This window comes from Xiphias gladius, chromosome 18 (genome assembly GCF_016859285.1).
Source record: "Xiphias gladius isolate SHS-SW01 ecotype Sanya breed wild chromosome 18, ASM1685928v1, whole genome shotgun sequence".
NCBI lineage: Eukaryota > Metazoa > Chordata > Actinopteri > Istiophoriformes > Xiphiidae > Xiphias > Xiphias gladius.
Window position 1 is genome coordinate 818,259 of NC_053417.1, and position 15,082 is coordinate 833,340.

General features: G+C 38.9%; 1 protein-coding gene across 1 annotated transcript; it reads right to left on the reverse strand.

The window, feature by feature from the left end:
* Positions 1 to 4,960: 4,960 nt before the first annotated feature.
* Positions 4,961 to 9,813, reverse strand: nppa (natriuretic peptide A). The gene is made up of 3 exons (XM_040151604.1): positions 9,644 to 9,813; positions 6,701 to 7,031; positions 4,961 to 5,201 (listed from the first exon to the last, which is right to left on the reverse strand). The coding sequence occupies exons 1-3, from the start codon at positions 9,752 to 9,754 to the stop codon at positions 5,197 to 5,199; spliced, it is 447 nt and encodes a 148-aa protein (XP_040007538.1). The 5' UTR covers positions 9,755 to 9,813; the 3' UTR covers positions 4,961 to 5,196.
* Between the last annotated feature and the right edge of the window lie 5,269 nt (positions 9,814 to 15,082).

Sequence of the window (15,082 nt, forward strand, 5' to 3'; positions counted from 1 at the left end):
CGGTCCATACTCTGAAGGTGTGCAACAAAGCATTCAAGGTACCCACCTCCATGTCTGATCACTGTTTGTTTCATTAATAGCTGCTGCAGCCATCAGCACACAGATTTTGTGTTTGTAACACTGTCTCAATTCTCTACAGGAACAATATGTATATTAATATTCATGAGGGATCTGCATTGACAATTTATGGTTGATTGTATTTTGAGCAGAACATGGGGCTTGCCAAAGTGCGCACATTTGCAAGTTGACTGTGATTTATAAAGGGAAACAGCTTGGATGCGTGCGTACGCACAGTTTTAGAAGTCGGACTTACTTACTTTTTTGCATACGCCATTTTCGGCTTTTGTGCACACGTACACTTAGTATGGATCCTAGGCACTGTTTTATAAATGAGGCCCCGGATTTCTTTGTATGGATTATGTCATTAAACATGGTGAATTGAGGCGGACACAGATGCTGCCTGCTGAACTCAGAGATCTGTCAATCTAAATCATACCTATTCAAATTGGAGGAGGGGAGGGACCTACTTATTGGAATTTAACCTGTACCTTTTCACCCACCTGTACCAAGGTAAAACACCCAATGAAAATTAGCAATAATTTAATTAATTTTAAATTTAATTAAATTTTTTTTTTTTAAAAGGATATAAATTCATTCATTTATTATTTTATTCATTTAAGTTTTGTATGCAGCATTATTTCTAAATGAATTCAATTTGATTTATTTATTTTTCTAATTTTGATTTATTTTTAAATTTAATTCAATATTTTCATTTAATTTAAAGTTGGATTTTGAATCTAATTTAAATGTCAAAATATTTCATGTAATTGTATTTCTTTAATGTAATTTAATGTAATTGTCATTCAATTTTTTTATTAAACTGAATTTTAAATTTAACTTAAATTTAATTTTGTATTTTGATTTTTTAATTTAATTTAATTTAAATGAAAGTGAAACTCACTATAAAGCTCCGTAAAGCAGAGGGGAGCTGCAGATTCAGCTGATAATTCTTTGTAAGTTCATCACTACAAGTGATCCACATTGCCAAGTCTCTACTAATTAGAGCCAGTTTAATTTTAATTTATATAAATTTAATTTTTTTTTTCATTTTATATTATACCTAGGCAACATTTGATTTTACAGATGTTTAAACACTATTGATGACTAGATGGGCCATATTATAATAAAAAGTAATTGATTAATTAATATTATTATTATTTAAATATTAGTTCATATTTAAATATTATTATTATTAATAATAATAATACTAATAATAATAATAATACGTTTATTAGTATATATGTTGATATAATACATAATATATAATGTTATAATAATATGTTTTAACTGGCCAAATCTGGAAGCAGTTGTTGAGGTTACTTGCTTAAAGGGCGATGTTACTGGCTGAGAGAGGAGAGGGCAATGACAACACCACTGCCATGAAAAGTGACATAATGAAATAAGACTTAACATGAATATTCCGTTCTGGAATAAAAACAGACTTTAAAAAAAGGGCATTTGAAACAGAAATGTTTATGATGACATAAAATTCAGTTAATATGAAAAGGAATATGAAAAGATCCACAAGAGGGCGCTGACTGATAAGCTAAAATGTCCCCTGGGAAATTAAAGTTTCACTCTACCCAGTTTGATAGCTTTGTAGTTTTATTAACTGCTGCATTCCATTGTAGCATGGAAATCGACACATCTATGTCATCTTCACGCTGTATTTTTGTTTTAGAGCTGTAGAGTAGAACAGTAGACACAATGTGCAGAATTCAGTGTTAATGTTAATGTTAATGTTAACAGCTACATCATCTGTATGGCGCTCATTTTACCTAACACTCTATTATGGTGTAGTGTACCACTGCAGCTGTCAGCAGGGCTGTAGTGCATCTTTGTTCAAGATGTCATTTACAGTAATATGTGTGACGATTGTACAGTTATTCCCACTAGTCTTTTTTCAGGTTCAGACTCATTCCACAAAGAGTGAACTTCACAGCTGCCTAGTTAGAGAATGAATAGATGCATGTTAATGCTGTTTATCTACTTTGATAGATCTCTAAAGCCCAGTTCCAGGTTTTCCACTTTAGTCTGGACAGGGAACATAGCTCTCATTGATAAGGTGCGCAGCCAGCAAACAGGTCAGTCTGGTCCACAGTGGAAACAAAAACCTGCACCTGTCCTTATCACCAGGATCAGACTGTTAAGACTGGCTTCAGCAGCCACCCTCAGCACCCTGTTCTGCTCTGCCAGTTTCCACAGACATTATAAAATATGGTGTGAAAATGGACTCAGGCCAGTGTAGGTTGTTCTACCTCAGCAGCTGTCAGGTTGGCTGCTGCCAGCAGATGAAATGCTTCACTGGTATATTACCAGAGTTTAATTGATCTCCATGATCTCGATAATCTAGCTTGACAGAACAGTGTGACAGTTACTTTATCATAACACACAGTGACGTCTCCGTTTTGCTGCCTGTCAAATCCGTTGAGACAACAGTAGTTAAAGGGTGAGTCAGCCATATTTCCTGCATGACTCACTTCCTCTCTTAACAATCTATTTTTATTTGACGGAAAGTTGGGAGAAAAAGATTAAATTGGTTTCTATCCATCCATTTCCTTTACCTGGTTATGCTGTTCAGGGTTGCAGGGAGACTGGAGCCTATCCCAGCATGCTTTGAGTTAGAGATGGAGTTTAAAGGGTGAAATTGGTTCATATTTGAGAAATAAAAGATGAACAGAAAAATGACCACAACTTCAAATTGTAAACAGTCAAGAATACATGTTGTGCATTGCGGCTTCATTATCAGCCTTTTAGCCTTCTTTGCAATACCTTTTTACTTTATTTTTAATTTATTTTACTTGACTTTACTATGCAGCACTAGCAAATGAGCTACAAATCTGATCCAGACTGAAATATCTCAACAACTCATGACACTTTATACATATAATCATGGTTCCCAGAGGATATATCTTAATGACAGTAGTGACTACCTGACTTATCCCTTAGTGCCACCATGAGGATGATATTTTTGGTAGAGAGTGAATTCCCTCAACATCCACTGGGTAGATGTTGCCCTCGTAAATGAATTGTATTTATTTTTGGTGATCTCTGACTTTTTATCCAGTGCCATCATCAGGTCAGAATGTTAGTTTGCCCAACACTCTGGTTTGTGACCAAATACCTGCAAAATTAATGACATTCCTATCAGTCTCAGCTATACTTTGTTTTTAATGCTAACTAGAAAATTTTAGCATGCTAATATGCTAAACTAAGATAGGGAACATGGTAAATATTATACCTGCTAAACATCAGCATGTTACGCTGTCGTTGTGAGTATGCAGTATGTGAGTATGTCTAAGCAGAGGCTCACAGAGCTGCTAGCATGGCAGGCTAGCACTTAGTTTAATTCTTTTGAAGGTGACACTCTATGTCTCAGATTACAGAAAATGCAATCTGATGTAATTCTAAGTGAGCATTCACTATATACACTCGCCATGCACTTTATTAGGAAGACCTCTACACATGTAATTGTCCAATCAGCCAATCATGTGGCAGAAGTGCAATGCACAAAAGCCTGCAGATACAGGTCAGAAACTTCAGTTAATGTTCACATCAAAGATCAGAATGGGGAAAAAATGTGATCTCAGTGACTTTGACCTGGCATGTTGTTGCGAGACAGGCTGGTTTGAGTAGTTCTGAAAGTGCTGATCTCTTGGGATTTTCACAGACAATAATCTCTAGAGAGTTTACACAGAATGGAGCCAAAAACAAGAAACATCCAGTGAGCAGCAGTTCTGTGGACGGAAATGCTTTCTTGATGAGAGAGGTCAGAGGAGAAAAACCACTACTTACAACTGTGGTGTGCAGAAAAGCATCTCAGAATGCACAACTTGTTGAACCTTGAGGAGGATGGGCTACAGCAGCAGAAGAACATGTCAGGTTCCACTCCTGTCAGCCAGGAACAGAAATCTGAGGCTGCAGTGGCTACAGGCTCACCAAAACTGGACAGCTGAAGACTGGATAAACTTAGCCTGGTGTACTGAATCTGGATTTCTTTTTAGGCTCGCAGACGGTAGGGTCAGAATTTGGTGTCAACAGCATGAGTCCATGGACCCAACCTGCCTTGTGTCAAAAGTCCAGGCTTGTGGTGGCGGTGTATAGTGTGGGGAACGTTTTCTTGGCGCATTTTTGGCCCCTTAATACCATAGGGAGGGAGGCCCTATCCAGTATTAGTATGGTGTTCCTAATAAAGGGCTAAGTGAATGTAGAGGCAGTGTCCTGCAAATGAACCAAGATCAAACAAGACTGATTAATGAATTTTTGGCTCAGTGAGACCTGCTAACTTCACAGTTAATTCCACTGACATCATTCAAGGGATTTGGGTTATGTTACAAACTATGACTGAACACAAACACAAGGAAAGTAAAGAAAGGACTTTTCAAGATCTTCCAATAAGACCACAGGGAAATTAAAGTATTTAGCCAATCTGCATGGGCTTCTACTCGGTTTTTGAGCGTAGTTTAAGAAAATTTTACTGACTATATCATGGTATGCTACAATATGACTTTGTCATCCGTAAAAGAAGGAAAATCAAACATAATGAAGCTGCTGTGGGCTTTGGAATGATCTTCAACTGATTGTTAATACACAATTCAGTCTTATCTTATCTTATTTTATCCTTCATGATAGTCCACTCAACATGTCATGTCAGATAAAGAGATGGCTGTAGCTCCTGTCACATTGACTGTGCTGCATGAAATCAAGTAACAACATCAGGAACAACTAAAATAATAGCAGATATGGCCAAACAGAGACTGACTAAAGGGGACACATTTGGATTTGTAATGGCACAGGTTTTCTCATGTCATGGTTTCAGACTGCTTGTGTGCAAAGATGAGGATAAGATTCCTTTTTAGACAACTGGGATATCTACTATACCTAATGGAGCAGGCTTGCAAAAAACGACAGAATTTTTAATATGAAAAAAGACTTTATTTATCTTTGTTAGCAACCCACATGCAGTTATGTAGTTAGCTCATTTCCATGTATGGGTGTAATGTAACATAAAAACACACAAGAGATACACACAGTTGAACTGTGAGTAATGCGAAATCATACATATCAAATCTCTTTGGTTGCGTCTTCAGCTGAAGATCAAACTATAATCAACCGGTGTCCCAGGAAACTGTCAGACTACCCTGATGGGAAAATGACACAAACACAAAAAGGAACAGCATTCGTTATAAATAACTGGTCATTGTGAATACTACTGCATATTTATTTCATGTCAGTAGTCTCTAGAGGCTGCAGTGTTCATTACATCCCTTAATAAGCAACAGTGCAAACAACATACTGATGATTTTGTTATTCAATAATTGGTCTAGATGAGGTAATGCCTGGTGAAAGATCACAGTGTCCATAAAGAAAGAGTTCAGCTCTTTGGGAAATACTTGTTTGCTTTCTTTCTGAGAGCAAGATGTTCAGGTTGATCTAAATCTCATGAAGATTCTCATGTACATGGTTAGCCTAGTTTAGCATAAAGACTGGAAGCATGGGGGAAACGACTAGCCTGGCTCTGTCCAAAGATGAATGACAGTTTTTGATTTTAGGCGGAGTTGGTAACAATTTACTGCCGAAAAATGCGCAATGATTTCCCACAATAAGCCACAGCCAACCCATTGTGGCTGGTAGATCCAGTCATCCAGTAACCTGAAGGTTGGTGGTTTAAATCCCCTCCTCTTCCAGCCCACATGTCAAAGTGTCCTTGGGCAAGATACTGAAACCCAAAAATTGCCCCCAATGTATCATTGGTCTGTGAGTGTATGTATAGAAACGCTGTATGTGTAAATGTGTGTGAATGGGTGAATGTGGCAGTAGTGTAAAGTGCTTTGAGTGGTTGAAGACCAGAAAAGCGCTATATAAGTGCTGTCCCTTTACCATTTATTGTCACTGTTGGTGTACATAAGTATTGGATGGATTGAATAGATAAACTATTGTTGTCAAAAAATAGTTCGGCATGTAACTCCTTCTATAATCCTATATTGTTGTTTTTACATTTCAACTAAATTACTGTTTCATTAGAGATATAGCTAATATCCTCCGGATCCAGGTCCTTACAAAATCACAGGCATGAGCTTGATATTTATTTTTCCTGATCTCAATCTCAGAAAGAAAGCAAATAAGCGCATTTCCTCTGAAATTGAAGTGATTTATTATGTGGGAGTGTGAGTGTGCTCAACTAATTACCTCATGAGATAATTTTGTGTTCAAAGGTGTGAGTGTTAACTGGAGGAAATCTCCTGCAGTGTCCAAAATAGACACCTTTTATGGATCAAAGATCTGGTCTAGAGGAGATTTTACCCTGATGGTGAGGAAAAGTCAGGATGTAACCAAAATGTTAAATGACTAAGATTAAGAAATCAACCTCTGGGGAACATTAATAAACTCTCTATAATTGCATGTATAATCAATGTTCATGTTGCCTCAGCATGCAATCATGTATTTAATGGAAAATATTTCAGACATACCATCTTTATAATAAATAAATCTCTGCCACATGTTCTTGCCATATACAAATCTGGGTTCATAATTACAGTATAGCCACCTAAGTAGCACAAAGTTTTGAACCTAATGCTTCAGTATCCTTTATCTAAATCCGAATTTGATTTCTTTCTGCCATCCTCAGCTGCAGTCTTACCTCTTCCATTGTTGCATCCCAGACCGCTAGCATTTCCTATTCGATCCATTCTAGCTCCAAAGCAGCTAGAGGCCCGTTTCCTGGTGGTCATCAGCAGATCCTGCAGACGGCGCCTCTGACTCATGGCCCTGCTGTTGCGCTCCACTGTTGGTTGAGATCTTTCTGATATGAGAGGTTCTTGGTCCCCCTCCTGGTCCAGGCTCCATTCTCGACTGACCTGGTTCAGAGCACTAGTCCGCTCAGGCTCTTGGTTGGTCCCTTCATAATCAGCTTCAGAGTCCTCCTCCTGGGCTGCTTCAGTCAGAGTCTCCTCAAAGCGCTTCAGTAAAGACTGGTGTGGAGAAGTGAAGATGGGTTTACACTCAAAATCCAAACATTCTTCCAATATGTTTTAAACATAAGAAACACATGCTGATTGAAAAACGTAAGCCCTCTAGTGAATCGTGGACTACAGGTATCCCAGAGCTAGATCTCGGCCTTGTGGGAATGGTGTTTGTTAAAGGCTGCTAGAACAAGAATGTTTAAAAAAAACTATGGTATTAAAGTTTAAGGTTCTATACTTGCAAGCAAGTATAACAGGATCCAACCTGACCTTCACCAACCTAAGGTCATCAATCATCTGAGAGGATCGCTGAATAGGCCATTTACAGGTCACATTTGTATGCTTGGGCAGCGTCAGAAGCCCTCAGAGTGCACACTGCCAGCATCTGATCCAGCTATAGACCACAAGGATCATTTAGGTCGTGTCTGCACCAATCTGCACTATTCTCAATAAATAACTTTGTGCCATTTTTAGGAATGATAAAGTCTCTCTTTAGTTTAGGGTCTCCCAAAATTTAAGAGGCAAAAACACAATGAATGTATAATCAAATCCCTAACTATAAATACATCACACTTTGAATGCTTTTCTGCACCTGAACTATAAGTAGCTATTTTAGTGCAATTTAGAGATATAAATGTATTGCCACACATGCATGTGCTAAACACCACCTGGGTGTGTAACATTGCTAATATGGAGTAAACCACATGACATACTGTTGAGTAAGGTTATGTTCCAAAGCTGAATTGTTAGTCATTTGCATTATTATAAATATCAGTGTGATTTAAAATGAGGTTTCTCTGTATCTGGACCACAAAAACCTGTATGTTCCAATTGCACTTTGGCTCTTTATTATATTGTATATGGTGTTGATGCTGAGTTGTAGATCATAATATTGCACATACGTTTTTAGGTTTGGCTGAGGTGGAAAAGTTGGTGTATCCGTAAACGCAAAGTGCAACAAAGTGCAATGCAAAACATAAAAAAGGATGTACATGAAGCATGTGACTTAAATGTTACTAAAGCTTTTGTGCCTCTAAAGAACTGAAAAATTACGGTAGATGAAACATCAGATCTTTGTGGAGTGATAAGGAGACTGTAACCTTCCTTTATTACATGACACAAACAGAAATTTCATAATTCCAGCATGTTTTCCACATTGTTTTTGTTTGTTTGAGCTTTGTTTGGAGCTCTTTTAATTACATCATCTCTTTGTGTCCTCTTTTTCTGCAGTGTTTTAATGGCACTGACAAGAAAATTAGCTCCACCAGCTGTTGATCTAGATGTACCCAACTCCTAATATTCTCATAAAAAGTAGTGGATGGAAATGCACATTGATTTCATTGCTGTTTTTCAGTAAATTCTATTAAACTTGGCATTAGATTAGAAACTTGACTACCTGTTAACCCGAGAACTGGATGTTTACTATTCGCAACAGCAGGGCTGTTATTGTTTTCAACTTGTGAAACTGTCTGCATGTGTGTGTGTGTGTGTGTGTTGTGTGTGTGTGTGTGTGTGTGTGTGTGTGTGTGTGTGTGTGTGTGTGTGTGTGTGTGTGTGTGTGTGTGTGTGTGTGTGTGTGTGTGTGATTATTGTGATATGTTGTCCTGGAGACACCTACTGTAGCGAGACCTACCACAGAGGCGGAGTATTTTGGCAGGTGTCTGTCTGTCTGTCACTACTGTGCAAGATACGGTGACGGAACTTTACAGGTGTGTAGTTGAGATCAAAATGAAGGCTGAGTTCAAAGATTGGTGTGGTCTGAACCATGAGTACTGAGTACCCATGTAATAATCTATTAATGACTACCGAGTTCTCATGTAATAATGTTTTATTCCAAACTGAGTTCTCATGTAATAATGTAGTAATGACTACTGAGTCATCAGTAATAATGTAGTAATGACTACTGAGTACTCCTGTAATAATGTAGTAATGACTACTGCGTACTCATGTAATAATGTAGTAATGATTACTGAGTACCCACGGGTTGGAACATCAATATGCTGGCGGTGCGTGGTGGGTGTGATCCAAAATAGATAAGAGCAGTTGTTGACGGTTGGAACATCAATATGCTGATGGGCGTCGTGGGTGCTGTGATCCAATCGTAAGACGGTCTCCAGTTGTTGATTTGAACATTTGCTGCTGACTGGAGTTAATAAAGTTTGTTTAGTGCTTAATACTGCTTTAAAGTAAACATTTTAATTTTGTTACTCAGGGTTAGGGTTAGATGCATGTTAAGGGTAAGTTTAGGGTTAGAAGATCAGCTTCATCTCTATGCATCAAGTAAAACTGGGACATGTTTTTTAAGCTTCAGTATGCTTTATATGAAATGCTTGTTGGATTGTCTAACAGTACCTGAAACCTGTCATGAATGCCTTTGAGGAGAGACTGTCTGAAAGTGTACACTGTTTGAATGACTCTGCTCTGTCAGCAAGCTTTTCCCCCTTCTTTGAGTGTGGATATTCAGAACAGAAATAAATACCCTTGTCATTAGACTTTGTCAGGCAACAAGTTACACAATATTTTGTTTGAAACATAATGAGACCTTCAGCCTATCTTACCTGTCAAAGTGCAGTGTACAAACAAACAGGTGTGATGAATAAATGGGTGACTTGGTTTCTTACCTTAAGCTGAGCAAGGTCACTGGTAGAAGAGGCCCTTCCCAGTATATGGCTGCTAATCAGTGTGTGCTGACACAGTAGGGCCAGCAGGCCCCACAGGACCGCAGTCCTCATGTTATCCTTCTGCTGTTACTACTGATACTACAGTCTGTACTGCAAGATTTTATATACATGCCAACACACATACAGACACACACACATACATGCACTCACCATGCAGCAGACAGTCAGTGTCAGTGGCTCATCATTTTGTAGACTGCCTCAAGTGCATTCTGACACCTCTGTATGATAAGGCAGCTGGTCAGATGTTCCTTTAAGTGGTGCTTGGTGGTAGGTGATGCGTGTGTGTGTGTGTGTGTGTGTGTGTGTGTGTGTGTGTGTGTGTGTGTGTGTGTGTGTGTGTGTGTGTGTGTGTGTGTGTGTGTGTGTGTGTGTGTGTGTGTGTGTCTGTGTATAATCATGCTTAGTGTATAATCATGCTTAGCAGCCAGCAGTGGCATGACCTCAGGAGCCATCTTGTAGCTCTGAGCTCAGACGTGGTGTGTATTAACAGGAATGCAGCATTCACCATGCAAATACTTACCACTGTCTGCACTCCTGAGCCTGAAAAATACCATAGTAGGTTATAACTGCTGCTCTTGGATTATAAAGTGACTACATGGTTTAGATTAAGAGAGGAGGGAAACAATGTCAAATGTAAGATTTATTGCTGATTAAATTTCTTTGAACTTCTGCTTGGTTTTGAGTTATGTTTCAGTTTGTAAGGTGGGGTTAAGGAGGTTTTAGCTATTTGTAAAATTGAATGTCAGTTATATTTATGTTTAGCTTTTAGTTAAAGCTTCAATGTTAAAGCTTGAATGATTGCAGTACAGCAAAAATGTTGGGCTGTTTTCACTCAACCCAGTAAAGATGGAATTATAATAGACAATAACAATTTTAAGGCAATGCTTTGACATTTTGGAAAATACAGTCATTTGTCTTCTTGCCAAGAGTGAGATGAGAAGATTGATACCACTCTTGTGTCTGTTTTAAGTATAAGCCACCAAGAAATTAGCTTAACTTAGCATCAAGACTCAAAAATGCAAACTTGGTTCCTTCAAAAGTTCAAAAGTACACCTACCAACACCTCTAAAGCGTACTAATTAACGTGGTATCTCATACGTTTAATGCTTATACAAAGAGAAATTTACAAACAAAAGGAGAATTTGTGGTTTTACAGGGAGTTACGTGATTGAACTTGTTCTTTGTGAACAGCAGCTGGGAGCAGATTCGTAGCCAAGCTAATCACCTCCTGGCTGTAGCTTCATACTTAACAAATAGACAGGATGCTGATAACAATCTACTCATCTCACTCTCGGAAAGGGAACTATTAAATGTATTTCACAAAATGTTGAACTATTAATTTTACAGCTCTCATAATATCATGTGAGTAAGAGGACCTTTAGTTGAAATTGATTTTCAAGGTAAAGCTTGAACTGTCAAAATCAGCTTTTATGCCAGCATGGACCAAAGTCCTGGGCATGCTCAGAGTCATGGAAAAATTGAATCACACTACTTTTACTGCAGACGAAATTAATAAAATTGCCATGACAACTGAGCAAACTCCATCTGCCAATGAAGATGGTGTAATAAAGTTGAAAGCCCTGGAAGAAGTGAGTATGTGGACTTTGAGTGGATATTGTTTCATCACTATTCAACCCTGTCTCCTTGAAAATATATTTCTATACAACGAAACAGCAACAGAAAATACATTTTCTGGAAACATAATGTCTGGCTGGACTATGTTTAGAGGCAACATATTTTTTGAATGAATGAAGCGTTACATTTATTGACGTCAGCGAATTTGCCAGGAGGTGATTGGGATGGATAGTAGCTGTATAAAGTACTTGGCTATCACACCAGATACCAGGGTTCACAGTCCAGTCAACAAAATCACTTTCATCACGTAAAAGATGGTGGTTTGGTTCAATGTAAAGAAACAGGTTGTACCTGAGTCGCTGCGAACCTTTTTTGAATTAAACCAGACCAGGGTCTTTCCCGAACCTGGACCACGTGCTATGAGAGTCTAAATAGAACCATAAAACGGTTTAATAATGCTGTAGTCAATACAAGTGGATATTGTGCTTCAAGATCAGATATTTTGATGGAAAACAAATACGTTGTTTGTGAAAATTTTACTGATATCAGTATCAGCATATTTGCGACTTGCGAAATAACATTTCCCCATTATGTTAATAGTCATAATCATTATTCGATCACAATTGCGTTTCCTACAAAATGTACTTGCTGGTGTAGTTTAGTCATGTAGAAACATTGTTTTTAGAAGACGAGGTTCACTGGAGCCCAATGAAACCAATCAGTTAGCTAAACTTCAAGCTTGCCTTAAGGACATGAAGACCTGGATGACCAGCAACTTTCTGCTGTTAAACTCAGACAAAACTGAAGTTATTGTACTTGGCCCCCAACACCTCAGAAACACATCATTATCTAATGATATAGTTAGTGCCATTGCCCTGGCCTCCAGCACCACCGTTAGGAATCTCAGGGTTCTCTTTGATCAGGATATGTCCACTAACGTCCACATAAACCAAACTTCAAGGGCTGCCTTTTTTCACCTACACAATATTGCAAAAATCAGGCACATCCTTTCTCAAAAAGATGCAGAAAAACTAGTCCATGTTTATGTTACTTCTAGGCTGGATTACTGCAACTCCTTATTATCAAGCTGTCCCAACAAATCTTTAAATACTCTCCAGCTGATCCATAATGCTGCAGCGCAAGTACTGAATGGAACTAGGAAAAGAGATCACATTTCTCCAGTGTTAGCCTCTCGGCATTGGCTCCCTGTAAAATCCAGAATAAAAACTTAGAATCCTCCTCCTCACCTACAAAGCCCTTAATGGTCAGGCACCATTATATCTGAAAGAGCTCATAGTACCCTATTACCCCAGTAGAACACTGCGCTCCCAGAACACAGGCTTAGTTGTAGTTCCTAGAGTCTCCAAAAGTAGATTAGGAGGCAGAGGATTCAGTTATCAGGCTCCTCTACTGTGGAACCATCTTCCAGTTTTGGTCCGGGAGGCAGACACCCTCTCTGCATTTAAGAGTAGGCTTAAAACCTTCCTTTTTGATAAAGCTTGTAGTTAGGGCTTGCTAAGGCTTGGCCTGAACAACCCCCTAGTTATGCTGCTATAGACATAGACTGCCGGGGATTTCCCATGATGCACCAAGGTCGTCTCTCTTCCTCTCCTATTCCATCCATACTTATTCATATCCTATTAATGCTTGTTACTAACTTGACTTATTCTCTCTCCCGCAGGTTTGTGCTTTCTAGTCTCTCTCCTCTCTCCTCCTGTCACTTTCTGCAGGTATTTCTGTCCCTGGTGCTGCAGAATCTGGATCTGTGACTGCGGACCACCTACTGCCCCCATGATCCCACTGCTTACCTTACTGCTTACCTTACCTTATATTGTGATATGTTCTCTTTCCTCCCTCCTTTTCAGTGATGTTTAGGTCAAGGGACTGTGAGGACTGTTCCAGGAGGTCCAGCCTGTGTTTGTTGAAGTAGTTTATGGTGGATTTTAAGGTCCACTTTGGATTATTGACCAGTTTTAGAAGCCAGTCTTTTTTTCAGTTTCCTTTTCTTCACTATCTACATGACATAACCATCCAGAATTTGCTGATGTTTAATGGAATCCATTCTTCCCTTTTATCAGTGCACTATTTCCTGTGCAACTGGCTGCCACACAACTGCAAAGCAGAATATTTCCACGCCCATGCAAAACAGTTGGCACAGTTGATGTTCTTTTCATCAAATAGTGCTCCTTTTTTTTCTCCAAACACACCTTTGGTCATTGTGGCCGGAGAGCTCAATTTGAACTTTATCTTTCCAGAGCACTTATTTCCATAACTACTCTGGCTTATCAAGATGTTACTTTGCAGACTTCAGATGTTGATGTTTGTAATGAGGTCACAGGTAAGGTTTCCTTCTGATGACTCCTCCATGTAAACCCCTTTGTGCTTCAAGGCTGCACACGGGAATGGTGCACCACCACTCCTGTCAGATAAACCTTCCTGCAGCTCCTTTGCAGTCATATGGGGGTTTTGCTTTGCCTTTTGGTCAAGCAGATGTGCAGTTTTATCCGAAAGTTTTCTTGGTCTTCCAGATCTTGTCTTGACTTCCACATTTCCCCTAAACTGCCATTTCTTAATGTCTGTCTTGGACAGTGGAAATTTAAAAGTGAAATCGCTTTGATACCTTTTCACAGCCTCCCCTGCTTCTGTAGGCATCAGTTAGCTTCACTTTCAGAGGGGTATGGCTGTCTGAGCGTGTCTTATTGGGAATCCACATCACAAGTGAGACACAAGCAGTGGGTAAGGGCCACTGAATAGACTGGACTCCAGTCTTCTCGAGACTAGAGTCGATTCAGTCTACTAAAACTCTGACCTACATGTTCAGCTGTCACAGTCAACAGAACCAGCCGTCCTGCTCCAGAGGAGCTGAGAGGAAAGCAGTCTGCCAAACTGTCTTCACCAGGCTGACTGACACCAGAAATTTACTGGACAAAAATATTTTTCAAGTAGGCTCCGTTTGGAGAATACAGGAATGAGAAGCATTGTTTTTAATTATTAATTCATTGACTGATTTTAATTCCCTGCCCCTGCCTATAGTGTAACTTGAAATCTCATAGTCACACTGTGGGCCTTGATTAATCATTGTAGATTCTGTCATAAGTTCACAATGTTTAAACAGCCGGAGATTTGTGTGATTTTGTCTACTGCCTGTCTAGCTTACTTTTCACTAACAACTTAAAATCCCTGTTACCAGTACAATGCCACTTAAATGCAATGAAGATGTATTCATTGTCTGACTGTTCATCAGTAATTCCAGCATAGTCAAATTTACCCTATAGATACAATATCCTGCAAAGAGTTGCCTTGGGCAGAGGGTGATTTGGAATGGCAAAGAGCTACTTCATAAATTAAGAAATAACATCAAACAAGCTTTGTGTCAGGTGTTCTTAACCTCTATGTCATCCATTATCTACAAAATTCTACAGTGTTATTATTACATTTATGCCATAGCCAGTTGCCTAAATGCTACATGTAAAACTGACCAGACTACGTCAAAATCTAGTATGTGGTTGGACCACCCTTTATCAGTTTGCTTCTCTCCTAGTCTCTGTGCTCACATATACAGTAATGTTACACAGATGAATTCCCAATAAATCTGTTCTCATTTACATGTTTTTCTGTTGATGTCAGACAACGGAACAAGTATGAAATATTGACTGAAACGTGGCCCATTAACCTACATGTTAACCAGTAGTCAATTCCAAGCCATTTCCAAGATGCTGCTCTGCACTGCTAAAATCCTAACCACAACATCGTCTGACAAAATCACCAGACACAGAAGCTAAAAACAAGGGCTGTGCTGTGATT